The sequence below is a fragment of the Trachinotus anak genome, unplaced genomic scaffold, assembly GCF_046630095.1.
Source record: "Trachinotus anak isolate AG129_WGS33_773 ecotype Australia unplaced genomic scaffold, CSIRO_AGI_Tana_v1 ptg000009l, whole genome shotgun sequence".
In the NCBI taxonomy this organism is placed as follows: Eukaryota; Metazoa; Chordata; class Actinopteri; order Carangiformes; family Carangidae; genus Trachinotus; species Trachinotus anak.
In genome coordinates this window covers 19,385,354-19,411,367 of record NW_027273860.1, presented here as the reverse complement: position 1 = coordinate 19,411,367, position 26,014 = coordinate 19,385,354, and the positions used below count along the sequence as shown (strand labels likewise).

At 41.7% G+C, this 26,014-nt stretch overlaps 1 protein-coding gene across 1 annotated transcript in view; it reads right to left on the bottom strand.

Annotated features, from left to right (window-relative positions):
- Positions 1 to 15,213: 15,213 nt before the first annotated feature.
- mkxa (mohawk homeobox a) overlaps positions 15,214 to 26,014 on the bottom strand; it is a 29,231-nt gene continuing 18,430 nt past the window's right edge. Inside the window, exons 6-7 of the mRNA XM_071485690.1 lie at positions 18,140 to 18,173; positions 15,214 to 18,005 (exon numbers count right to left, since the gene is read on the bottom strand). Of these exons, the coding sequence (XP_071341791.1) occupies positions 17,798 to 18,005; positions 18,140 to 18,173 (242 nt within the window). The 3' untranslated portion in view covers positions 15,214 to 17,797. The remainder of the gene's footprint in view (positions 18,006 to 18,139; positions 18,174 to 26,014) is intronic.

Sequence of the window (26,014 nt, the reverse complement as noted above, 5' to 3'; positions counted from 1 at the left end):
TGTCTGTCTAATGACACGAGAGAGGAGGACATTGTTTGATCTCTGGTTACTCAAAGCTACTTACAGATCAAGAAATGAGGAAGCAGGTCTTTAAGTAGGGATTTGTCAGGGCAGGCTTTGTGAACAAGTACACTGCAGTTCAGATTCGTCCTCCTGCTGACGAGATGAAAAATGGCACATAACAAAGAAACTACGAATCTGGCCGAATAGATAAACAGAAAATATACAACTAAATGTATACATGTATACATACATATGTCTGTTGAGTACTAGAACTAAGAGATTACCAAGCCACGTGTAGAGAGTTACTAGAGTGCTTTCGTTGGTTTCTTTCTATCTTTATTTTAATTACACATTTCTATGGCAAAATGGTTTTTCATATGGTACAAAAAATGCCAAAAGCCAGATTCTGGTCACAACTCACCCTTGACCAGATTTGTGGTAACTGTGTTTCAGTAGGACAGTGCTGTTCTTGGAACTTAGAGAAGCACTGTTTTTGACTGTTTGTTTTAGATGTAGGAGGAAACTGATACCTTCAGATGCCATAGACTTGCTAACCAGATGTCCATGCATGTGGGCATTCCTTTATGCTGTCCAGCATGCAACAACTTTGACTGTCTCTATGTGTGAGAGTGGTGGGGTGTAATGGTAGCTACAGTACTGGTGTGGCTATTTTGTCTACACCTCACCACCTCCAGTTGCAGTATGGCTCACATTATTACCCTGCTGAGCTCCAGCTTGTCTTAACGCTACAGAGTTCTCCTCTTCCTTTTCTTTCTTTATATCAGCTTTCACAAACACTGTGCCCAGAGTGGGTTTGTAATAAAAGACCAACACCCCGACCTCCACCATGCTGCTGCCCCGGGGGGTCGTGAACAGATAGTGTATCAGCAGTGAGCAGGTATATCTGGCTTCTGCTTCCCCACTGTTCCAACCTTGGCTTCTTGCTCAAAGGGCCTGGGGTAGCTCCCAAATTCACTTATACTGTTGGATGCCTGGGCTCAGCTTCCCGGCAGGCAGCAGTGGTGCTGCACCCAAATATTTACATTTATCCAATCAAGCAGCAGACAGTAGCACATATATATTTTAGCGAAGTCCTGAGGTGCCGTCCATTACCACCTCCAGTGTGTTTAGATCAAGGGCTAGCTCCGCTCTGCAGAATGGACCAGTTTTGAAAGCTAAACCTGCTGAGGTTGTTCCTCTGTGTTTTTGTCTGCCTCTGAAATGTAGCTTAAAGAAATAGTTAAATATTTTGAGAAATGTGCATATTTGCTTTCTTGATGAGTGTTTAATGAGAAGATAGATGCCGTTATCATGTCTGTAGGACAAATAAGAAGCAACAAACAGCAGCTGGTTAGCTAAGTTTAGCTAGCTAACAGCTAGCCTTGCTTTGTTTGAGGGTTACAGGATTAGGCTTACAGCACCTCGAAAGATCATTAATTAACACATCAAATCTTATTTGTTTAATCCATATAAAAACTCAAGTGTAAAAAAAGGGAATTCTATGAGGGGGTTGTGTACCAAACAGTTTATTGTCTGAGTGAAGCAGCTTTGTCATTAGCATGATGTTTATGGATTGAATAAATGTGTTAAGCTTTAGAGATGCTCCTAGGCAGAATTTGTTTCCTTTTAATCAAGTGAGACTAGCTGTTTCCCCCTGTTTCAAGTCTTTATGCTAAGCTAAGCTAACTAGATACTTACAGTACTTTATATTTAATGGAGAAATAGGGTAAATGAGTGGGACCAATCCTCTCATCTAACTCTTGGCAAGAAAGAAAATAAGCATATGGGGAAAAAACAAAACGAAACCACAGCTTTAAATCACATGTTCATGGAGCAGCAGGCTCTGATACAAAGTGATTTGAGTCTGAAAGACAGTCACACAGTGGTAATAACACAAGACAACACATTTATTTTTGTTTCTCTTCTCCTCCCACTTGTTTCAGACACATTTTTGCTTCAGCACATAATTTTGACTGAACTGATTTGTCTCCTCAAATCCAAACCAAATGGGCCATTAGGCTTTCTTTCAGTTGCTATATCTCATGGCCCTCATGCTAACCCCCGCTCAGCCAAGCTGCTGTGGGTGCACAACTTATGACAGCTGTCTCAGGTGAATGGTGCAATATTTACTTTCTGCCATAGCAACACTGACAAGCTTTAAGTTGCACGTACTACGTACTGTTGATTGGACACTTCAGCAACCTGCTACCACTGGAACAAAATGTTGTGTTTTGGACTTAGTCATAACAGTTGGGTCTGTGTCACATGAGAGAGAAAGGAGACTCTGGACACTTGTGTGATGCTGATGGTCACAGCCAGGCGAATCTAAATGAAAATGATACTGTATGTGACCATATATGTCCTCATGAGGTGGTCCAATAGCCATCTACACCCAAAAATGGTAGACGGCATGATGATCGAGCTTAGAGGAAGAATTCAGAGTGTTGCAGCACAGTGTGTGCTCTGTAGGCAGTGAAAAGACCATATTTTCCCAAGACCACGGGAGGTCTTGTGCGGTCCTTGCCAAATGGTGCTACAGTCATGCAGCTCGCTATAAAGCACTACTGTACACATCACAGAGGTCTCCTCAGAGGCAGATGAACCGCAGCTGAAGATGAGGCTGCAGTGTCTCTAGCAAGAGGAAACTGTGCAGAGGTCGACTCAAGAAACTGGACTTTTGGAAGTGAAGTGTCTGCTTTAGCCAGCACTGGCATCCATCTGTGAGCAACATTTAGGTCCAGGATTTTGGAGGAACAGAATATTTTGGATTAAATTTCCCCAATAAATAGCCAATAAAAAAGCTACTGAAATCCAGAAATATCAACAGATTTGTAATGACAGTGGCATTAATTCCCTCTGTCTTGTTTACCTTCCAGTGTATACGTAGAGTTTATACATGTAGAGACAGTGTTTACTTTGTTATAATAAAAAAATTAGCTGTTACAGATCTTATTTTTCACCATGCAATAATGGTCTATTATAAAGAACAATAACAATAATAAACTCATGATAAAATTACATAATTTAACAAATAAACTGTTCCTCATTGTCACAACTGGGAAAAAATAAAGTGTCAAAGTCAGACTTAAATCAGGCTTTTGTGAATCTTACGATCTTTAGATTATGGTTATATACGAATGGAGGGGGTGTGTCCAGCAGTGCTGAGAGCCAATCACTGTAGTTTATAGTGAAACATGATCTTGTTAAATGAATCAGGGCCACACAGCCTGTTCCAGGAGAGGCTGTGCAGGTGCTTTGGAATGATTACTGGTGAACCTCAAAAACTTTTGGTGAAAAAATGTCACTAATGTGCTTCACAGACTTACAGTACAGTCGCCATAGTAATTTGTCACAGAGATAATATTCCCCCTTTTAAAATGTATTTTATTTGCCTTGTTGAAGTCTGCACAGTTCTCAACTTCTAATAGAGAATATAAAAGAATTATTTTCTTTTTTATATTTAACTATTATCAGTTCAGATTATTAGCATTAATCTCTATCTTCAATTAATTGATTATATACTTCTACTATACTACAAAGCAAATAAAAACAGCAGCTGTCACATAAATTTATTGAAATATTTTATTTTAAGAATATAGGCAACCAAACTAGTGTAAATATTTGTCATTTCAATTTAGTTTCTTGAACTTGCGGAAAATTATAACAGCGCTGTAACTGCACATTAAGTGTATTTATAATCGATTATGGTTTTCTTTATTTGTATTTCATTCCATTTTAAGATTTGATTTCATTCTATTTTTAGGGGAATTATGTTTTTAAATATTGTTTTAATGCATGTCTTTGTCTTATGGGAAGAATTTGACCTTTCTCTGTTTTTGAGAGGAACTATACAAACAAATCACTTCATTATGTCTCAGAGAATGATACAGCATGTGATGCTAATGTCTAGAGGGGTTTTGATGTAGACACAATAACACACAACTCACAGCTGCTCACTTTTTGTTCTTGCTCGCTGTAATTCAACTTTTTATATTTAACACCAGATCAGAAACGTCAAAAAACATTAAACACACCACCAGTGTGAAGCACTAGTTACTAGCAGTTGCTTTCCATTAAGATTTATTTACCGTGATAACACAAATCTACTCTGGTTACAGATGGCTTGTGAGTGTGACCAATCGTTCACTCCAAAACAATTTTAAAGTAAAGTGCAAGAAATTTGGTACCAACAAACCGTATTACACATTTTGAACTTAGAGCCAATGAAAAAAGACAAATTGTTTGTATTAAGGCCTGATAAAATATACTGTAACTAAGATAAAAATGTTAAATGTGAAACTCTGGAAGAAGCATCATTTGAGACAAACAATCACTAAATGTAAAGGAAGATTAATGATGAGTTTTTGATGCAGAATACAGTCAAACCAACCGTCCTGACTTATCTGTACCGACACCTTCTGGTCAGGATTAGACATCTGATAAATGTCAGCCCACTAAATGGTTGCAGTGAGTACCCTTCATCAAACTGCGAATCACCCATGACGAGATCGTGAATCCAGACAGCTCCACTCCACAATTTTACGCCTCACATGTGTGTATATTTATCTGATGGGGGGGAGGGAGAAAAAAAATAAAAATAAGAGCTCCATAACTAACATCTGGAGGAATGGGCTCCTGCGTTGGCCGAGTGTACCCATTCGATTCCAGATTTATGGTAACATTACAGTTTTGGCTCCGGCTGTATGCTTGAGCAATGTGAGGCCTATTTATTTGTTGGCCTTCAAAACTGGCTGCCACACTCATGCCATGCTGCCTGCCAGGTCTACAGCCTCTCACTCTGTCTCTGCGTCTCCCAGCCTCCACCTCCCTCTATGTTTAAATATCACAATATGCTCTTATAAAATGGTTAAATGTGTGTGTGCATCTGTGTTTAATGTCTTTTAAATACCACTCTGACTGCTCCGTAATGCCATCCTTTTAAAATATGTCTTGGGATTTTCACAAGGTCTGGACACACAGAGGCCTGCAGTGTGGGATTTTTCCATATGACAATCAAGAAGATTGGACCCACCACCCTGTCCCTTTTATACACACACACACACACACACACACACACACACACACACACACACACACACACACACAGCACAGGCAGACATGCGTTTGAATCCCCACATCAACAATGTATCTTTGTGTTCCCAAACACAAAGTGTTAACGTGACAGGACCTTCCAGTCTCTCTCCAGGCCTCGCTCGCTGCCAAACCACATTCCTCCAGCAGCTGCCATTTCTTACATCTGCTGCATTGACGTGGTTTCACTTGACTGTAGTGAGGAATTTATTTAGCTTTTCTGTGATGAAATATTACACAGAGACACCAGGCCCTGCTCTCCTCTATGTCTTATTTGTGATCCCCTGGCTGTCATTATGTTATGAGTGGTTGTGGCTTCTGTTTTACTCTGCACTTTGCCCTGCACTGCTGCTGCTGCAACTCACAGCGGGTGGTGGAAACACTCTCTGCCCTCAGAGCATTCAAACAATATCCTGATGCAGATGTTGGACCCCAGATATTGAAAGTTGATAAATCAGAGAGGCCCCAGAAATTAAAGAAATTATTATTGTAACCTCTGCCATGAGCATTTACAGGTGGAGAAACATTATTTAGTCAGTACGTGGAAAATCAACAATGAAATAATAAAATAATAGGTAAGGTCAAATATCAAAAAGCAAAAGAGCAGAAACATCAGTTAAAGCTGCACTAGTCTTTACTTTTATAATAACTATGGAAAAAATGAGTCTGTGGAGCGTGGAAGGAGCAGTTAACAACGACGAACTCACAGAGACTGATGTCCCGACTCGTCACTTCCCCTCAGCTCTACAGAACAGTTTAGTTTCTTTCAGCTCACTGTTTTGGATTTCCAGCTCACAACTTTGGTTCAGTCTCAGCGCTCCCATCAGCCACTTTTACAGATGCAGCAGGCAGATGTTTTCAGCTAGAACACTGGAATAAACCCACCAAGCAGAGCACTAAATTAAGGACTAGTTATTTAACATAGTTTGTAGCATTGAGAAGCTAAACGGTCGGGATATCATTGACAAGCAGTATGAGTGGTCTGGATGCCTTGTGTTGTTGGGGCAGATTTACTCTGTGAAGGAGGAGTGTGGGATACTGTCTGATTCCTGTCGCATATTTTAACTTTATTAAGACAATCAAACCACATTAGGAATGAGAGTGGAAAGGAAGAGGAAAACAGAGAGAATATGAGGAAAAAGGAAACGGAGGTGGAGAGACAGAGATCCACTAAACGGTCAGGTTATTTTCTGTAGGAGTTGCTGAGACCAAAATGGAGCTAAATAGGGACGAGAGCATTGAATTTACATTTGTCACATGTCCAGAAACATGACTCCAAAATGAAGGTTAGTGTTGCTCTATGTCTGCTGGATGTGTAAATATGCAAATGTTAGCATTTACCGTTATGGCTGATATGGTGATAAACAGTCAGCTTGCTCTGCTGTGTTCAAAATAATCAATTAATGCAGATTTAAGAAAATCAAGGAATAAGCAACAGTAACAGTATTTGTACCTTATTACTAACATTTAATAGCATGTTATTAAGTATTCATTAACTTTTTGCATTTATATTTATATTGCATATTTTAACTATTACCTTTCAACAGTAGTGGCACATATCCCTATCCCACATATTTCTATTTTTTATTTATACATTATAGTATAAGACATATTTTTACATTTTGTTTCTATTCTTTCTATATCTTTGTATCTTTATATCTTCTTATTCTCTGTTCTTTGCTGTTACGTTTTCTATTCTTGAGGGAACAACTCTAACGTAAGCTAATTTCCCTCTCGAGATCAAGTATTCTGACTCTGATTTAAAAGACATTACAAGGCGTTACGGTGAATATATTAATGTTTGTACCACTTGCATGCTTTAGAGGTTTGAATGGAACAATTAAGAGTACACCTCTATGTGTGTAATTAATGATGAAAACCGTGAAATGCTGTTGACATCTAATAAGTGAGTTGAGTTGAGGTTTTGTTTTTTTTTCCCTCACACATTGTTTCCAAGCTCAAGAATGAGTTTCCATGCTCAGGTATGTCACTAATGTTATAAAGCAATTACTGACTGTTTGCACAGCACATGCAAATGCCTCATAGGAAGGTTAAAGTGCTGCTTCTTTCTGAGGCGAAAATCTGAGCGTTTCTTTTTTGACTGAACCCGTAAACGTGGAAGGATGATGCACCCACCTCAATGAAGCACTGTCTGTGCAAATTGCAAACCTTGCAAGATTCCACTTTCCTTAACGGCCCAATCCATCAGGCTAAAACCAACATTTCAGTGCCTGGCCGAGGGCAAACCCCACATGGAACGGGCAGTGCTATCGGCTTTGGAGGATGAACTCTGGAGGGTAAAGTGGCTCTGCTGGTGACACCACAGAATGCGAAAACAGCAATCATGCAATCATGGAATACGGTGCTGCCATGACTGCTATTTTTGAATTATGCTGCCTCAGCGACTGACAACACCCAAAGTTCATTCACAGGAGCTGAAATAAAACTGCAATGAGAGGTTTCTTCCAATGCAAAAATATCTGAAAGATCACGACCATGACCTTTGTCTGTACATCAAGTCTTCTGGACGAGTAGATCCTCAGTTTCCTGTCACAACTTGTGCTGTGCTTCAGTTGAGACCAGGGGTTCCCAAGCTATTTGGCTTGTGACACCTTAAAATGAAGCAATGTCTACATGTGATTCGTCATCACAGGTTACAGCGTAAGTGTGGACATGAGTTATAAGCACTTTCACCAAAAGAGTGATTTTTCCTTGTCAGGGTCCAGAAACTGTTAAAAGCCCAGAAGAGATTATGAAGAGTCATAAAAACTGAATAGACTAAACAGAATATTTTTCAAAGATTATTTTTCCGCAAGGAAGTCAGAAAATAAGAGGAGAGAGAGCAAGGCGACATGCAACAAGTTACAGTACACAGTACGAGTCTTAACCACTGAGCCACTAGGATGATTTAAATATTTAGCATTTTCCAGATCTTTCAACCTTTTGATTTTGTTTCCATTCAGTCTTTTCAGCCAATTTCAAATGCTGTCTTGTGACTAAAGACCTACACTTAGGTCATGACATGACAACTGAACAAACTGATGAAGTGATGTGGTCAAAACCTTTAGAAAAAAACTAATAAGTGGACTTTGAGTTGAGGTTCTTTAATTTATCAAACTACTGTTCCCAGTTATGCCAAAACATAAATCTGTGCAGCAGAAGTACAGTATATGTTATATGGCCCCATGTTAGGAGCCACTACCCCAGACCCTGCAACTTAGGGCCAGCAGGCAGTATGTTTAAAACTGCCATTTAAAACGGTGGCCAACCATGCTGGGATACTTCTGAGGTGGCATTTCAACTCTGACCTGACCTGCTGGGGTTGCAAATGTGACCTTCCTCTCTGTCTAAATGAACTTGCCAGAGCTGGTCAGGTGTGAGTTAACAGCAGGTTTATTCCTCACCAGCATTCATCTGCACTGACAGAATAAAACAGTATAATGGTCATCTCTTGTGGACAAACAGTGCATGCTCTGTCTAGTGGCAAATCCCCCCACTGCTTTTAGGATTACTTATAATGTTGGTGTTTTTTAAAATCTACACTCTGCACAATACAATGACAGTGACGACACAGTGTGTTTAAATTCATGTAAATAAAAAAATAAAATAAAATAAAAACAGAAAATATCCCTATTCTAAAACCACAAAGAAAAAGTACAAAAATAAATAGTACTAAATATTAAAAAATATATACCCATACAGATCTCTCACACCAAACGGTTACTGCTGTTTTAGTATTTTTCATTTCATAAAAATGTGACTTAGTTACAATATACAACACATAAAGCTAGTGAACCACAGAAATGAACCCATCTGTAAGAGCCACATGCTGTAACATACCTGCATTAATGACAGAACAATAAACTAGAATGCTTATATCTTCAGGATAAACAGTGCATGGTCTGTTTTAATTGTCAGGCTTTAAACTGACAATAAAAAATATGAAAAAAAACCCTTAATAAAAACATGAAAATGGTGAATTTAATCAAAAACATTATATTCCACAAAATAAAGCCAGTTCAATTTTTATGTGCTTTTCAAATTCATAAATATTAATTTGTCCACAGACACTCATTAACTAATGGCTAATTCTCCAATATTTTGAGGATTACCCATAATCCTTTGCTATTCCTACTCAATGCAGGTACAGATTTAGTCATTTAGTCATTTAGCAGACGCTTTTATCCAAAGTGACTTACAGAAAGGGGAACAATCAAGGTTAAGTGCGATAAGAAGTGTTAGCGCAGCAATAAGTGCTAGTGACGATTCTTTAAGTGTAGATTTGTCAGGTAGTGCTAGGAGAGAAGGTGCTCTCTGAAGAGCTGGGTCTTCAGGAGTCTTTTAAAGGTAGAGAGGGACGCCCCTGCTCTGGTAGGAAGTGGTAGTGCGTTCCACCAATGGGGGACAACGTGAGAGAAGAGTTTGGATTGCCTTGAACGAATGGGTGGCAGAGTTAGAGGAGCGCAACGGTCGTGAGGTAGCATATGCCTGTACCAGGGCGTTCAAGTAGGTAGGTGCAGTACCAGAGACAACTTTGTAGGCAAGCATTAGAGATTTGAACTTAATGCGGGCTGCAACAGGTAGCCAGTGGAGCTCGATGAGCAGCGGGGTGACATGTGACCTTTTGGGTTGGTTGTAGACCAGGCGCGCCGCCGCGTTCTGGATCATCCGAAGTGGTTGCACTGAGCGGGCTGGGAGGCCCGTCAGGAGGGCATTACAGTAGTCTAGTTTTGAGATGACCACAGCTTGTGTCAGGAGTTGAGTAGTATGTTGAGTTAGGTAAGGTCTGATTTTTCTGATGTTGTAAAGTGCATAGCGGCATGACCGGGCAACTGCAGCACGACCGGGCAACAACAGTACAACAGTAGATCCACTCAGCAGGATTTAACCTGAACCTTTTCACGTATGTTACAGTTGAGATTACTCATGACTCCTGTAATGTTGTCAGATTCACGATGGACAAATTCTTAAGGATCAAAATCTATTCCACACATTCGTCAACACCTAGCACCTACTTTACCCACAATGCAAGTTGACCACCACAGCCGTTTGGTTGTGTTATGCTAATAGCAGCTAATGTAGCATCAAACCTCTAGCTTCAAGCAGAGATCATAGACTGGACATAAACAATACTGAAGTACCTTAAACCTGCATTTTATCTAATGACCATCAGTGGCCAACTCCACTGAAAGAAGTCTGATTGTATTGAAGTCTATGGGAAAATGGCCCTGCTTCTCACTTGATGTATTACCTCAGTAAATGTTTTCCTAATGAGTTTATGGTCTCAGTCGCTAGTTTCAAGTCTTCAATACAACACAATGTACAGTTATATCAGTTTATATCAGGGTATGCATTAGGGCGGGGCTACCATATGATTGAGACACTGTACCACACACGGCGACCTACCTGACAATCGGGATAGAGTACAGAGCAGGTCAGACCCACCCCTCACTCCTCCTCAGCTCCACCTTCTTGTCCAAATATGGTTTCTTCTGGTTTCAAACAACCAAGATGGCGACAGACAAATTACAAACTCGAGGCTTCAAAACAGCAGTTCACAAACCAGTGGGTGATGTCACGGTGGTCTGGTAAGCTCACTCAGCCCTTAGCGGCGCTGACTCAAGTGACATCACTTGAGGCAATCTTTCATACTTTGTGCAGCTCTGGAGACACAAGAGGTTTTATACAATCACATGTTCAGTCTCCAACACAGCTGTGAATGTTCAGAACATTCCCACTGTAATTTCAAGCTCTGAAATAGCGAGATGCTAATTATCACTGGGGGATTTCATGTGTGTATGAAAATAGATATGCCATTCCAACATTTGTTTGCACCAACAGACATGAAAGCACCGGTTTTCACCCCTCGGCCTGCATGTCTGCTCCCCGCAGGTTCTTCTACTTCGCCTTGATCCCGTGTTGGCAGGCCTGAGCTGGCCCCGGGCCCACAGCACCTCTGGAAGGGGTCGCATTGTTTGTAGCAGCTGTTTATTCATCCTGTCTCAGGAGCTCAGAAGACGGCCAATTACCAGGATTTAGTCTGTTAGGAACAGCTGAGGTGCAGGCAGCTAAACCGCCTGCATGTCCTGCCTTGTTACTGTTATTGTGTGTGTGTGTGTGTGTGTGTGAGTGACTCTTGGATGGACTGAGATGTGGGATCCAGGGAGGATATTCACAGATATTATCCTCCAATAAACAAACAAGGAGCCCAGCTCCATGTGGCTGTGCACGGTGGGCCTGTTTAGAAGTTGGAGGAAAATGGAAATGGATCAGACTAACCTCTGAACACCAGCTCTGAACATGAGAGCTGTTGTGTTGCAGGGCTTTGCGGTGAGACTGTGCCTAGGATTACGTGAGTTTACAGCAAAGAGGAAGAAATGTTTTGCGTGGTTGGAGTTTGTGTAAGCGTTGTCTCGCCGGCAACACAGCACGGCGCATGTACGAGCAACTGCGGTCAGTGAAATCATGTGAATGAAAACTTGACACCAGGTATCAAAGCAGAGATTTCCTGCATCCCTCGCCCCCAAAGACCCATTCCTGTTCCATTTCATGAAAATGTGTCTCCCTCTCTGTGAGAGCAGTTTACTCTGGCAACTCCACCACCTACATTTATCCATTTCCCAATGCTCTCAGGTCAGAACAATGTGCATGCCTCCACAGTCTGTTCTTACAAACGCAATTGACCTTTTTTGTTTAAAACTGGCATGTGTCACATTTTTCCCCGTTTCAGACCCAGACCCTCTCACAAAACAAAATGGAGATGATGTCCACCTGGAATAACAGCCGGCATGTCCTCATTTGGCCAAAACACAGCGTTTGCTTGCGGTTCCGTGTAAGCACAGCTCTCTCCCTCTTGTTTCTGGTGGTTTCTGAAGAAGTTTATTATGAGAAATGAAGACAGGAAATATTTTTCTACTGCCTTAGGTTAGCTCAACAAGGAGAAGACTCAGAGAGTGCCGCAGAATCCAGAGGAAGACCTGAAAAATGTGGCTTTAATACCATAATTAAATCAAGAAGACAAACCCATGATACATCAAGTAATGGGATATAAGTAAACGCAGTGTCTTGTCTAGTGTTAAAAACCGTGATCCAAAAAAAAGGAGTATGGATCTAATTGTGTCTTGGGTGTGAACAGCTTGGATCAAAATGTTTTCTTCATTCTGAACACATGTATGAGCAAGTAATTCTAAGACATTTAAGTGTTTGCAGGACATCCAAAAATCAGAACTAATACTGAAATAACACGTTGTTCCCAGTGCATACTGACCTCATTCATTTATTTGGTCAGTAATCTATGTAAGCACTCTGCAGTGTAATTCCCCCTCAGTGTTAGCTAATGTTACTGGTATCATCCAGTATCATGCAAACTCACGCTGCACCCATCTACAGATGTGCCCTTTGGGAAAATATTCTAATTTGAGGAGCGTAATTTGCAAAATCACCAATGCTTCTCTGATCCTTTGTCTCCCGTGTGATTATCTCTGATTCACACGGTGTCCATGATCTGAGCAGAGGCCTGCATGCATCACCTCCTCAGACACCCATAAAGTTAGAGCTGATCCAAAACAGCCCCAGTCCTGAAATGATTGCGAGGCTGGATGCAAGTTTTTAATCAGTCAGTTCTTTCAGGAATCTAACAATTAGGGCCTAGCAATTTTTCTTATATTTGTGTCCAAGGTCCAGGAGTAAGCAAAAGACAAAGTCCTGGCTCTAATGAACGGGGGCTCCTTGGAGCATCCTTCACAGCAAGGTAACTAATTATTTCAGCATGCCACGGGAGTCATATTTCCTCATCAAATGGGAAATGATTTTCAGAACGTCTGCGTTCTTGGATTTCATTCCGTGTGGTTTCGCCCTGCTGTCGGTGAACTCGAGTTTCTGGCGGACTAAATGGCCAAGGTGAAAGTCTGGAGTCTGTCAAGTCATGGGGCGAGCCAAGCAAGAATCTCCACTTGTCTGTCTCCTGCGCCGAGATAACCGTGCAGTTCCACGACTCCTTTCAAATCTTTCAGCAGCAGGGAGAGGAGGCATGGATGACAAAAAAAAGAAGGGAGAAGCTATAGGCAGCATGGAATATCACTTAGTTTTTCAATGGAAAATGTGGCTCAGGGAGGGCAGGGTTTGGCCGGCTCAGTGCAGCGAGGGATAAGAGGTCAAAAAACCTGATAGGATTATTTGAGGAAGTTTGAGGGTGAGCCATCGCACAGGGCAACACAGAGGTCCAGGGGCAGCCGATGCACAGGAAAACCGGCAGAGCAACATGTTGGTTGTTTGGCCGCTCTGCTGGCTGTGTCCTGATTGGTTCTGGCTGACAATGGGACCACAGCATAAAGGACCTTCCAGCACTGGGCAGCATTTACAGTTTGTGGCATTTGCTGCTAACCAGCCTGGGAGGAGCTGCTGTCAATATCTTTATTGTCTATCTCTTAAATCACTTTCTCCTTCAGTGTCTTCCTTGCTCTGTCTTCCCTGACTTGAGAGTGGTCTTGGCCTCTGTTTCATGGCACTGCTGAGGTTCAGGCGGTGGCATGGTAGAGCCATTAATACACAGGAAAGAGAGGTGAGACTGAGCCCTGAGGATAAGGACACACCTAGGAAGTGTAAGACATAAATTCAGTCTTCCCCCAGCCTCCCTGAGATGCCAGACGCTGCACAATGGGTCGGTTGTCTATTGACGCTATCATACAGGATCCACAAAACCACAAGTGTTCAAATTATATGTACAGACACATCACAACAGCGGATATAGAAAACCCACACTTTATAAAATCTTATTTAAAGCCATTTATCTCTTGCTGCTGCTGCTGCCTTCTTGAACTCTTGAGAGACAGATTTTGATCTGATCCTGGGTCAAACAAATAAAGTGAAATGCCCAACATCCCTCTAAAGGTAGCAAAAATACACAGGAGATAGCAAACGCTGGGGCCCAAACCACTAATGTGTGGTGTGTGGTTGATGCAGCTCGCTGCTGTATACATTCAGCTCTTTCAATGGTTTGTCATGATTAGTTTGTTTAGCTCTCAAAAACCGCCCAGACTTGTGTGTCATAAACAAACATCTCCTACGCTGCGATCAGTGTCGAGCTGTGGCCCATGGTTAGAATTAAGACCTTAGCCTGGTGACATCAACAAAGGAAGACTAAAATGTCCTAAAGTGGCAATTTACAGGCTTGAATTTGTGTTTGTGATTTGTTCTTTCCTCAGAGAGAAACGTTGCTTCTGAATGATACACACACAGAGACTCCTGCACATAAACTGAGGTGATTTAAAGATTATTGACTGAAATATTTCTCTTTAAAGCTGCACTTTGGTTATTTTTTAAACTGACAAGAAATCCAATAACTACAGGTAAAGTGAAAGGGGTCACTCATAGGGATGAACCAACAGAGAATTTGCTCCACAGCAGTGGTTCCCAACCTGTGGGTCGGGGCCCACTGGCGGGCCATGAAGATATTGCAAATGTACCAGCAAATCATTTGCAAAACAGTACCATTTTGGTGCAAAGATATAATAATAAACAAATACATATATAAATAATGATTTTAAATGTTTTCAAATATTAAACATGTTGAAAGATTCCTTTCATTTTTTTTCTTCTATTAAGGCCTATCACTGTGATAGGCCAATGACCACACTGTATACTTGTTGGCTATCTCAGTCTGATCGCACGCTAGAAGATTACATCCATGGCAAAAACTGGAGTATAAAAATAGATCCAGTACCAGTCAAACATTTGTCCAAACTTTTAACTGGTAACAGGAAGAATTAAAAGGAAATAGAGTCAAGAAACTGATGGCTCTTCTCAAACAAAAAGGAGAAGTAGAGCTTCCCCTGCTTTGAGCTCAATCCTAAATATTTGATCTTTAATATTAAATGTGCTCTGAGAAGGCATTATTTGGCCTTCGTACGTTTACAGTATCAGATGCAGGCCGCCAACATTATTGAGATTTTTAAATGGGAATCACTGCTCTACAGTTTTTAGCATCTTGTAGCTAATTGTTTTGATGTCATGCTAGCTGCCTAGTAACAAACAACAGACAGAGTTAGCAAATAAATGTATAAAGCAGCTAAAGCTTGTGAAGATTAATGTTAACAATGAACAAAGATAAGATGCCTTTCATTTCATTTAGAGGTTTATTCATTGCTTTGACCAAGTAACAACTGTTTTTATAAAAGAAACTTTACATGAGAGCAAATTGGACAATACAAGGAGATATGCATTTGGTCATTGGATTGAAAATCCAGTCTCTATCAAAACAAAGAAAAAAATCTGAATTATTATAACTTAACAATAAAAAAAACAAACTATGGTCACCATTTTCTTTGTTTTTTACAAAGTCTGTAATAATAATTTATAGGCTTTATTACACACCGTTGCTTTCCATTTGTCAGCATGGTTGTGAAAGCTGGGTTTGAGCTGGAGAAATGCTTGTACAGTACCAAAGTCTTGGCTGTAGAAACCCCTTTGTTAGTACTCATAGTGTCTGTGTCGGGGAGTGACTGCAGGTAGGAACAACAAAGGCTGCTCTGTTGTCTCTGAAGCCTCCTCCTCTCGCTCTGTCTCTTCGGGTATCGTGTGAGGTGTGAGGGTCGTGAGTGGTCCAGAGGTTCAGAGGTGCGATTAGAAACACAAGGAGCAGGCCCGGCACTACCCCGCAGCTACCCTGCCTGGATCAGGTGTATAAAAAACACATGTGGGAGCCCACAACCCCCACTGCATAAGCAAATAATGCCTGGGGATTGGCTAGTGCGATTCATTTCATTACGCTTCCACAGGCACGCTAACAGGAATAATATACGGTTGTCCTTCATTTCTTTTACTTCTCATCACCTTTATATAAAACCTCTCAATGGAAGCTGTGTGTTTTCTGATTGAAAACCAAGAACTGTAAGTGCACCTTTCTTTTTTAACAGTTTGCACATTCAAGACACATAAAAAGGTCAAAAAGTCACTTTGTGCAGCTTCACTCCCCCGAAAAGTCCTTGACCATAAGCACAGTCTGGGTTGTCAAAAAAAAAAACTAAAAAACTGCACAATTTATGAAGGAGTGTACATTTTGACACACATCAACAGTACCTTGAAGATATACATAAAATTAAAAAGTCAGCATAGAGAGCCAACTTCGGTTTCTCCCATAAGTCCACCAGTTTGCGAACTTGGCATCCCTCGCCACAAACGTTTATACCATATGCACCGTACATAAGTACTTTCTATAAAAAAAGATTCTTTCCATTGGATGACAAAAGAAGCTCTTAATGCGGTGCAGTTAACTAAAACCAAGTACAAAGTTTTGAACAAAAACAAAATAACCACACATATACAGACTCACAATAACAAATACTTTGAGCACTTGCTCGGGCAAAGAAGAGATAATACTAAAGTGTATTTTTGTAGACAAAAAAAAAAAAAAAAAAAAAGCGAGGGGGGAGGAAGTCAAACTTTTAAGTCTGTCCTCTGGCTTCTTGTAAACTGCAATTTGAATGTAATGCTAAACAGCTGAGAGGGCTGAGGATCAAAAGGCAGGGGGAGCTGGTGCTGGCGGCTTTTTTTTTTTTTTTTTTTTTTATTCACTCCGGACTATCTTGTTCTGAGCACAAAAAAGTGAAAAGGCAACACTGTTCACAAGAAAAAAAACACTGATACTGAAAAGCAAAAACATCCCTTTTAGGTCATGGCATTCTTCCATTAGAACAAATGCTAAATTCTAAACCACTGAAGAGATGCCAGTGGATCTACGTAGACCTGTGTCACTGCTGCGTGGGTGAACGTGACTTCATTTGGGTCCAGCTGGGAATTTGTGCACGTTTCAGCAACTAGAAGCCACGATAAGGAAGGAATCCTTTGCTGGTTAATGAAATCCAAGGCTGAGATGTGGACAAGGTGGAGAACGTTGGCTGCTTATCGATCTGCCGCTCACGTTAGAGCAACTTATCTCTGTATCCAACAGTTCTTGTTGGCCTGCCAGAAACAAGAGGCCGACTGAGACAAAACACTGTTCAGTTTACAGTCAAAATGAAGACTCCAGTCAAAACAAGAACAGAGAATTAATGCTGGGCATTTACTGCAAGAGTGTGTGTCTCTCTGTCTGTGTGAGTGTGAGTGAGTGTGTGCTATTTGAGTTCATCAGTGCCTCAGATGGTGAGCTCATTCAGTTCTTAAGGCACAGGCTGTTATGGTGCGTTTCCATTCACAAAACAAATCTCAACTGTGACTCAAAACTTAAAATCTCAAAATATTCCTTCAAAAATTCCAAAGAGGCACCTCAGTATCTGTACTTTGCATTGACCACAGTCGGTGAGTTATTTGCCTAAATAACAAAAAGGCACTTTGGCAAAATACACATTTTGTAGCTTAAAAAAAGAAGAAATAAAAAAAAATCAGACTCATCCAAAAATAAGTTAACATTACAAAAGTGTCTTGTTTTAGGAAATACTGCAGTGAAACTATCACCAACACTTGTCTGTCGCACATTAACCCAGCAAAGAAAAGGATGGTCAAGGTCTTTTTCACTTTTTTAGACACCAATAACAACCAAAAAGAATGAGTTTCTTTTTGTTCCACGCTTCCTCGCCTCAAACACCCCCCTTCCTTAAACAACAGTTCTCTTTTCATGTCGGGGGGGGAGTTTATTTGGACTCTGGCGAGCTTGCTGAAACAGAGTGTTTGCTGGTTTGCATAGAAAGACGGAAGGGTGACGTCAGGGCTAGTATTTCTGCACCAGCGGCACTTTAACAGTCTTGATCTCCGCTATATGGGAGGACTTCTGGATGATGCAGCTGGTGGTCCCCGAGGCGCTGTCCTTCCCCTGTGCCAAATTGGTCAAGGCCATGGCGGCGTTGATCTCCTTCCAGTACGTCTCGTCTTTGCCCTTCACCTTCTCCTTCTGCGCAGCTGCGACGCCACTGCTGCCACTGGTGATCGGCACAACATGCAAACATGCGCATGAAAGAGCAAAACAGAGCGTGCAGCGTTAGAGGTCAGGTTTTAATGAATGAAAAAAAAGAGGATTTGATCTAGACTGAAAGGTAAGAGAAAGTCCACTCACTTGTCACATTTACTTGAGCCATGGTCTGTGGTTTCTGAAAGCACAAGAAGAAGAAAAAAGGTTAATTTTGCAGAATTCTTTGGGGTCAATGAGGATTTACTGAAATCTACAGAGGTGTATGTGTGTGTGTGTGTGTGTGTGTGTGTGTGTGGATGCTTTTTTGTGAGGTCTGCATGTGTACACCCTGTCCTGTGCAAACATGTGTTGCTCTGTTTTCTCTCTTTACTCAGATGCTGGACAAAAAGGACGTTTTGCAAGAAGTCGTCAAGAAACAAGGTGACTATTAGGATCAAGTTGAAAGATGTTTCTTATGACTCATAAACTCCATTCTCTAATATTTTGTTCAAAAACAAATGGGCCTCGGCCAACGTAATTGAGTTGTCTGAGGAAATCAGATTGAAAATGACTGAGCGTAAAAGATTTGAGTGGGAATGAAAAGGCAGCAAGTGTGAGTCAGTGAGAGAAAGATGGATGGCTGCTCTGTCTTTTTTTTCCCTCTTCAAATGGGAGCAATCTCTATCTCATATGTAAAACATTAGGAGGGAATAGCAAAGTCATTAAACAATGAAACCAAAATTTCTTCAGGGCAACCGAGCGTGTTTACTTCAGCGTGCAGAGAGAAAGACCATGCGCACGTTTGTGTGTGAGTTTGCGCTGAACCTGTCCTCTCTCTTGGGTCCAGCTCTAGGTGGGTTTGCCCGGCGGTGAATACGATGACACAGGCTTGGCGTTTTCATGAGGCATTAAAAGAGAACAGAGCATCTGGATTTCCTAGCTGTGCAGCTTCCAGGCGCTTTCTTTAAGTTAACTAAACATGCAGCTAAGGCCCTGTGATCTTTTAAGAAGTTCAGTCTTGACCAGGTATGGCTGACTCCCCAACTTGAGGGCGTTCAAAAGAGGGCAAATTCTTTTAAACTCTCCATTTAGTGCAAAGGTACCGAAGAGTTCGTCCTACCCAGGTCCTCTGCTCAACAATAAGTTCTTGCTCTCTTGCATGTGACTTTTTTCATCCTGCAACCCCACGCCACGCTTCCCAGTAAAGCAAACTTCTAAACCTGAGCAGCCACTTTAACAAGCCCTTCCTCGCGCCACTGTCACCGCAGCTCGGCGGTCGACGGGCGTTCCTGAGTGTTCCCTCCTGCTAATGAAAATCTGCACCCTTCATTTTCGCTGGAATTTCATTCCCATGATCGTTATGAGGGACTGGAAAAGGTTGCACGAGGACACTGTGTTCGGGGTTTTAGGATTGTCACAGGCAGCCACAGGGACAGAGAGCCTGGCGCAGGAGAGAGCACACACAAGATTTTTACCGTTCTGCTTTGTCACCTCTAACCTTGCCAAAGCCCTCACTGGACTTTCCAAAGATCTGGATCCAGTGTTCAGGATTTTGCAGGCTGCCATAAGTGCCTAATTATTCCCAATGCCTTGCTCTGTTCCTCCCTTGTTTTCTCAAAATGTTGCCATGTAGCATGACCCACTCTGACGGTACCGGGGTTTGCGAGGCCCTGGGCTGATGTGGGCTTGATTATGAAATTTCCTGTAGTTTCCCCCGTTTGTTCTGTAATAGGTGTATTCCTCAGAGAGAGATAGACTTCATTCCCCACAGTTTTCCCTTGCTGATCGTTCTTAGACAGGAGAAGAGAGGAATGTGTGTGCACGTGTGTGAGGGAGATGAGGACATGATAACCCACAAGTACAAACCACAGCCTAAGATTTTAGGTTTTAGTGCGTCAAAGCCTTCCAATTAAATCCTCACATTCTCCTCTTGTCATAACTCCCCGCCACCCTATCTCTCCCTCGGCCTTTATCTTGCTTTATCAGCGAGTCCTTTTTCCTGTATTGATATTCCTCTGGTCCGTCATCCTCTGTCCTCCACTTGTTCACCTCTCGCTGCTGTGATATGCTGTAATACCACTGATCCAGGTACTCGAGACTGACCCTTCCCACGCAGCCCAGCCAAAACAAATGCAATGTTTCCCCTCTATGTTTTAATAAAGAGGGACTGAGTTATGTCAAGAAGAAACACTTCTTCCATTTTCAACAGTTGTTTTTGAAAGTTCTTGATTTTATCCATCTCTTCATCTCCTATTTTGTCTTATTCTCTTTTCCTGTTTCAGTCACTTGTTGTTTCAGCCTACGTTGAGAATATCAGGTAAGTACATGAGGACTGAAGGCATCCTCTCTGCACTCTCCATCTCCATCTCCTCTCCTGATTGTTGCCAGTGCTCCGCAGCAGATTAGTCCTGATTAAAAATATGCACCATTCTCCATAATCACAGAGCTGTAATTGCAGCCCAATTACACTGTTTTCATGTGTTGTTTATGTTCCCCCAAGTTATATTAGCTCAGTGTTTACTGCAGCAGTGCCCTGTGTATAGATTGGTCGGTGACAGCAGCAGAAAGGTCAGTCGCAGTGACATCAAAGACAAACAACATGCAGAAGAAAGTGTCTTTTTGTGTGTTGTGAAGTAATGTGTGTGTTTTCCTTTCCATCCCCGGCTTTAAGTATTTCCAGTGTCAGTGTGTGTGAGGCAGCCACTGTCCAGATGCTGCATTCAGAACATACAAAACTGTGTTTTTACTGCTTTTGAGAGCCCACATAGAGAAGGTGTGGAATCAAAGTTCACCCGAGCCACCCTGATCTCCAGGTGCCCTCTCCCCCTTCCCCCTCCATCCCCTCTTTGACTAGGTGTCAGTCTCTGCCCATGGGGACCCTGGACCCCAGGATCTGGAAATGCACCACTGCATACAAAAACTCTATTTCCAAAGCCCGGTGCCTAAAACATCTAAAACTCAGATTTTTTAAAACAAGAGCAGCGCCAAAGACTCAATAAATCACCAATAAATCACAGAGGACCTTTTATTATTTTGTCATTCTTTTTTCCCTGTTTTTTTTTTTCTACTTTGCTACTGAACACTCAGTCCACTTTGCTGTTGCCTTTGGGCTTCTCTGACAGTGGGGTTTCACGGACCGCCAAAGGGGAAAGCTAAGAAGTCTGATGGTTTCTGGCGTCGTGCTGGAAGTCCAAAAATACTAGTTCACTTAGCATCACCGCGGGGTAATGGAGGGAGAGGGTAAAAAAAAAAACACCCTGACAAGCTTTAACAAAACTTGGTGAAAACAAGCAGGGGCTGACAAATTACAGAGGGAATGAGGTTACACCTGTTAAGACGACTGTGGAGGAGAGTGGTTGACTATCATCATTACCATCTGGTGCTGTTGTTAGCAACACACAACAATAAACAAGGCAGGCCCTGTTGCACAAACCAAGGGCTGGGCTGAATTAGGCAGACAAATAAACACACACACAAATACCCCCACACACTTCATATGCGACTTACATTTCAGGCTTTTAGATGGTGGTCTTATCCAAAGTGACTTAGAGTCAGTTCTTAGGTCATGATTAAGTCTTCAGTGGATTTACAATGTTCCCACGACCGAAAAGGCAACAGAGGAAAGTTTTTCATGAAACAGAACAGGTGAGAGGAGGGGCAGGATGTTAAAGGAATAGTTTGACATTTTTCGGAAATGTGCGTATGTGCTTTGTTTCTGTGCATTAACTATGCAGGAAGTTGATTAGCTTAGCTTAGCATTAAGATTGGAAGCAGGGAGAAACAACTAGCCTGGCTCTCTCTCTCTCTCTCTCCGTCTCTCTCTCCCTTCAGTAAAAAAAATGTCATTGCCAGTACCTCTACAATTTGTGGTTGAGGTTTATACTGAGGTTTGTTCTGAAATCATTTCATGACAGCTAGTTCCTAGCTTCCAGTAAAAAAACAAAACAACAACAACTTCAAACTGTTTTTTGCATATTTTTAAATTTTCTATCGGACCAGCGAAGCTGTTTCCTCCTGCTTCTGGTCTTTATGCTAAGCTAAGAGCTAAACTATCCATCGCTTAGCTCTATCTTCACAGTTAATGAAGAGGAATGAAAATGCCATTGATCTTCTCATTTAACTCTCACTGAGAAAGCAAATAGACCTATTTCCCAAAATGTCACTTTATCCCTTTGGGAACTTGGGCGTGAATATTTGTTCTTGACTTTGGGACAATCTAAAGAACTCAATGTCCACTTACCCGCTTTTTCAAGAACTTGATATCACATGACCAAAGTTTCATGTGGTTAAAAATTCCATTAATATTTAAGAACAGTTAAAAGCATAAAGAATTAAAGTTACCACTTTGTCACAAGGTCCTTTAAAGGTTTATAAGTTGCAATATATGGCTTTATTAATATTTAGTGATGTGTTTACTGTAATGCATTTAATACTGTAATACATTTAGTAATAATGTTAATACTTCTAATAAACCATCAAGGTTAGAGTTATAAGTGTTAATAAGTCATTGATAAAGGGTAGCAAACCATCAAGTATTCACACATGTTAATAAAGCAATTGATAAACGGTCACATGTTTCTCAGCTACTAATAAGTCATCGGCAAAACCTGCAGCTGTAAATGTTAATAAACACTTGCAAGTGTCCTGCTGGAGGGGGATAAACACCAGTCAGAGAGTTTTCTTAACAACGTGTCAGTGCAAATGTTCTCATAAACACTTAAAATCACTTAGTATTGTTCAATTATCTATTGGTCACTAAGAAAGCCTTTAGTTTTTAGCTAACAAACCCTTAACATAGCTTTCTGGATCAAAAAGTCGAGAGTTTCTGGGCAGGAGATGAAATGAGTTTACTTTGACATGAATGAGAAGATCATTCTACCACTGGAGAAAGACTTGCACACATACACACACACACACACACACACACACAAACACACAGAGTAAGGAAATGATCTAAGCTGATTTCCTTCTAAGCACCTGATGAGAACCAGAGTGTAGTTGCAGTCTTGACAAACTGCTCGCCGCTGACCTGTGCAACCGCAGCTCAGGTCAAGATGAGAACATATCAGCGAGTCATTCTGCAGCCTCTTTGTTATCTAACACAGCCGGTCAGAGTCTGAGGTTGAGTCAGGACTTACTGTCACCACACAGGTGAGTCAGAACGCTGCTCTGGAGAGAAATGCATTATCCTAAAGCCACACTTAACCCCCTGCAGTGTCTGTGTCATGACACAAAACAGGAAATGACAAACGCTTCAGGCGCTTTACAGCGATGTCTATTGATGCTATCTTTGATTTGACACCAACCCAAGCCACAGTCTTGAGCCTGAGGTGCAACAAAGAACGATCACTCACGCTTTCAGGCTTCTTTTATGTGTTTCTTTAATGATCTGTGCTTTTTATAATGTCAAGAAGGGTCTGTAAATGAAGTTAGAGATGCTTTGGCACTCTGCTGCTTTGAGTTCTGCCAATGCTGCTTCTATATTACCCCTCCCACCCATTTCTCTCCCTCTCTCTCTGTGTGTCTGAGTCTGAGACTCCGAAGAACCAAACTGTCAGTTCCACTCAGTTAGCCAAAGACATCATACACGGCGTGAATGTCTTCTCCGTTTGCCCTGACAACGCTTTCATCACTTAGAAAAATAGTGAATAATTAGTTCTTACACTATTAAACAGAACATACGCACAGCGACACGGCCAGACAGATACTGAGCTCCATGCCCAAAAATGACTCTCCCATTCGCTGCATTTTTTTTTTCTGTGTGACTTTTTTTCCGTGTCTGCCCGGCAGATGACACACTGGTGTGGCTGCGGTCGGGGCAGATAACCAAGACCCAGCAATGGAGGATTGCCCTGTGTCGTCTTGCTAGATGGAGAAATAATAACAGTGTTTCAGATGTTTAAACGCTGCCAGGTTGTCATTGTGTTTACGAGTGCCAGTAAACAGAGTGTAATCAGGGCCCCAGTAAATCAGCCAAAATGAGAAGAGCGTCTCGACGGGGAAGTAAATACGTTGTCATGGCGAGTGTGTGAGTGTCTTCTTTATGTGCTCGTGTGTGGACTGCCAGGGTGTCATGGACAAACAACCCCCCCCAAAAAAAAAAAAACAGCCTCATCATGAGCAGAGATCAGATGTTGGGATTTTGGCGTGGCAACAGATGATCGCATGAAAATGATCATCACAAAAAGACTGAAAGGAGACAGTGATAACATCTGAGGATCAGAGGGCTCATACTTCAGATACTGACTTCATGACAACAGGGACGCGTCGCTGATGACCAACAGATGAGTCTGTTATCACTGCTCTGACACAACAGGTACAAAAGAGACAAAACAGGGCCGGCCCAGTTCATCACAGCAACATCCTCAGGGGATGAATGGCTGTTGTTTGCGGTGCACAAAACACACACACACACTTACACACACAAACACACACATCAGGAGAAAAAAAAGCAAAAACCACGAGTAAACATTATTTGGATTTTTAAGTGTTTTCATGTGCCCAAAAATATCCTTTTTTTTGGGAGCTGGAGGCCAAATGATATGTTTGCGTTGCACTCACTGCATCATTATGTTGCAATTCTTCTCAGTGGTAGGTTGTTGAATTGCCCTCTCACACTCCTGGGGGATTTTCTGTGCGTGTGTGTTCCGTGTCCTCGCTGGGTCACACCTCTGCTCTCTCATTAAACCTCACCCTCGCTCTCTGCTCTCCTCCGTCCCGTGGGAACACAATGGAAGCCTATTGTTCTAGACACGGCTCAGTTTTTAAAATGGAAACAATTTGTGTTTTATACAGAGCAGGGCAGCGTGGCTCGGTTTCCCTGACTAGGCAGGCAGCTGTGCTTTCTGAATCTGATGACCCGATTGTGTGTGTGTGTATGTGTGTGTGTGTGTGTGTGTGTATCCTCTGGCATGCTGATGATTTAAAAACGATCAGGTTGAGAGGGCTCATTATTCTCTACTCCTCCAGTTCTATGTTAGGGAGTTGCATATAAACAGTGTCTGTGTCGATGTTTGTCTGTTAACACTTCTCCGCAGGATGACGGCTCGAATGAACACTGTCTCAGTCTGCTGCTGTCTTCTCTGTTTGCCTCGCACCCAGCCTCTGTTTAGTGGTCGGAAGCCAATATCCCATCTTCCAGTGACAGAGGTTCACCATCAGGGTTTTTTTTTTCTTTTCTTCTTGACTCTCTCTGTCTTTTTATCCACCTTTCCATTCGCATGAAGCTGCACCACAGCTTGATGCCAGGATTATACTTCACCTCTGCCAACTCCCAGTCGTTCCCACCATTGGACCAGCCACACCCTGAGGGACACTTCACAGCTTCTCAGATCCATCACTGAAGACTCCACATTGTCGAGACAGTGTGCAAAAATGACTTTAGAGTATGTTTTTGTAATATAGTTGGCTAGTTACTTATATTATCTATTGTGTCATACACATGCAATCTCCTGTTTCAAGCTCTACTAATGTGACTCATATATGATCATCCATCCAGAAAATTAAAAAACAATTAAACGTCTGTTTCTATAGTGAAACGTAAAATGCATGAGCATAACTGCACTGAGTTTCAGTTAAAGGTTGTATAAAGGTAGAGGTCCATTTGTTTTTTGATTACAAAGCAGGTCTAGGTTCTATATTAATACTGTGAAAGTATCAAAGCTTCAGTCCACAGAGAAATGCACACAGCCTGTATTCAGAAACTGAGCCTTAAAACCAGCCGTCAGGACTTCTTGTGAACTTTGTGATGTCACAACAAAGCAGTCACTAAACCATGCTAAAAGCCCTGCCCACCTGGACCCCATCCTGAAATCTTTACCTGAAATCTGCTATAATTGTATTCGATCACTCAGAAAACATCATCAACCTGTTGTTACTAGAGAGAAGCCTGATAGAGGAGATGTTTTACATTATACTGAGATGGTTTTTAGGTTGTTAAAACCATATATATTTATGAACACTTCAAAGGTGGAAGTACTGTACATGCATATGTAGGAATGTTTATCTTCTGGTTCAAACACTCACATACACACACCAACA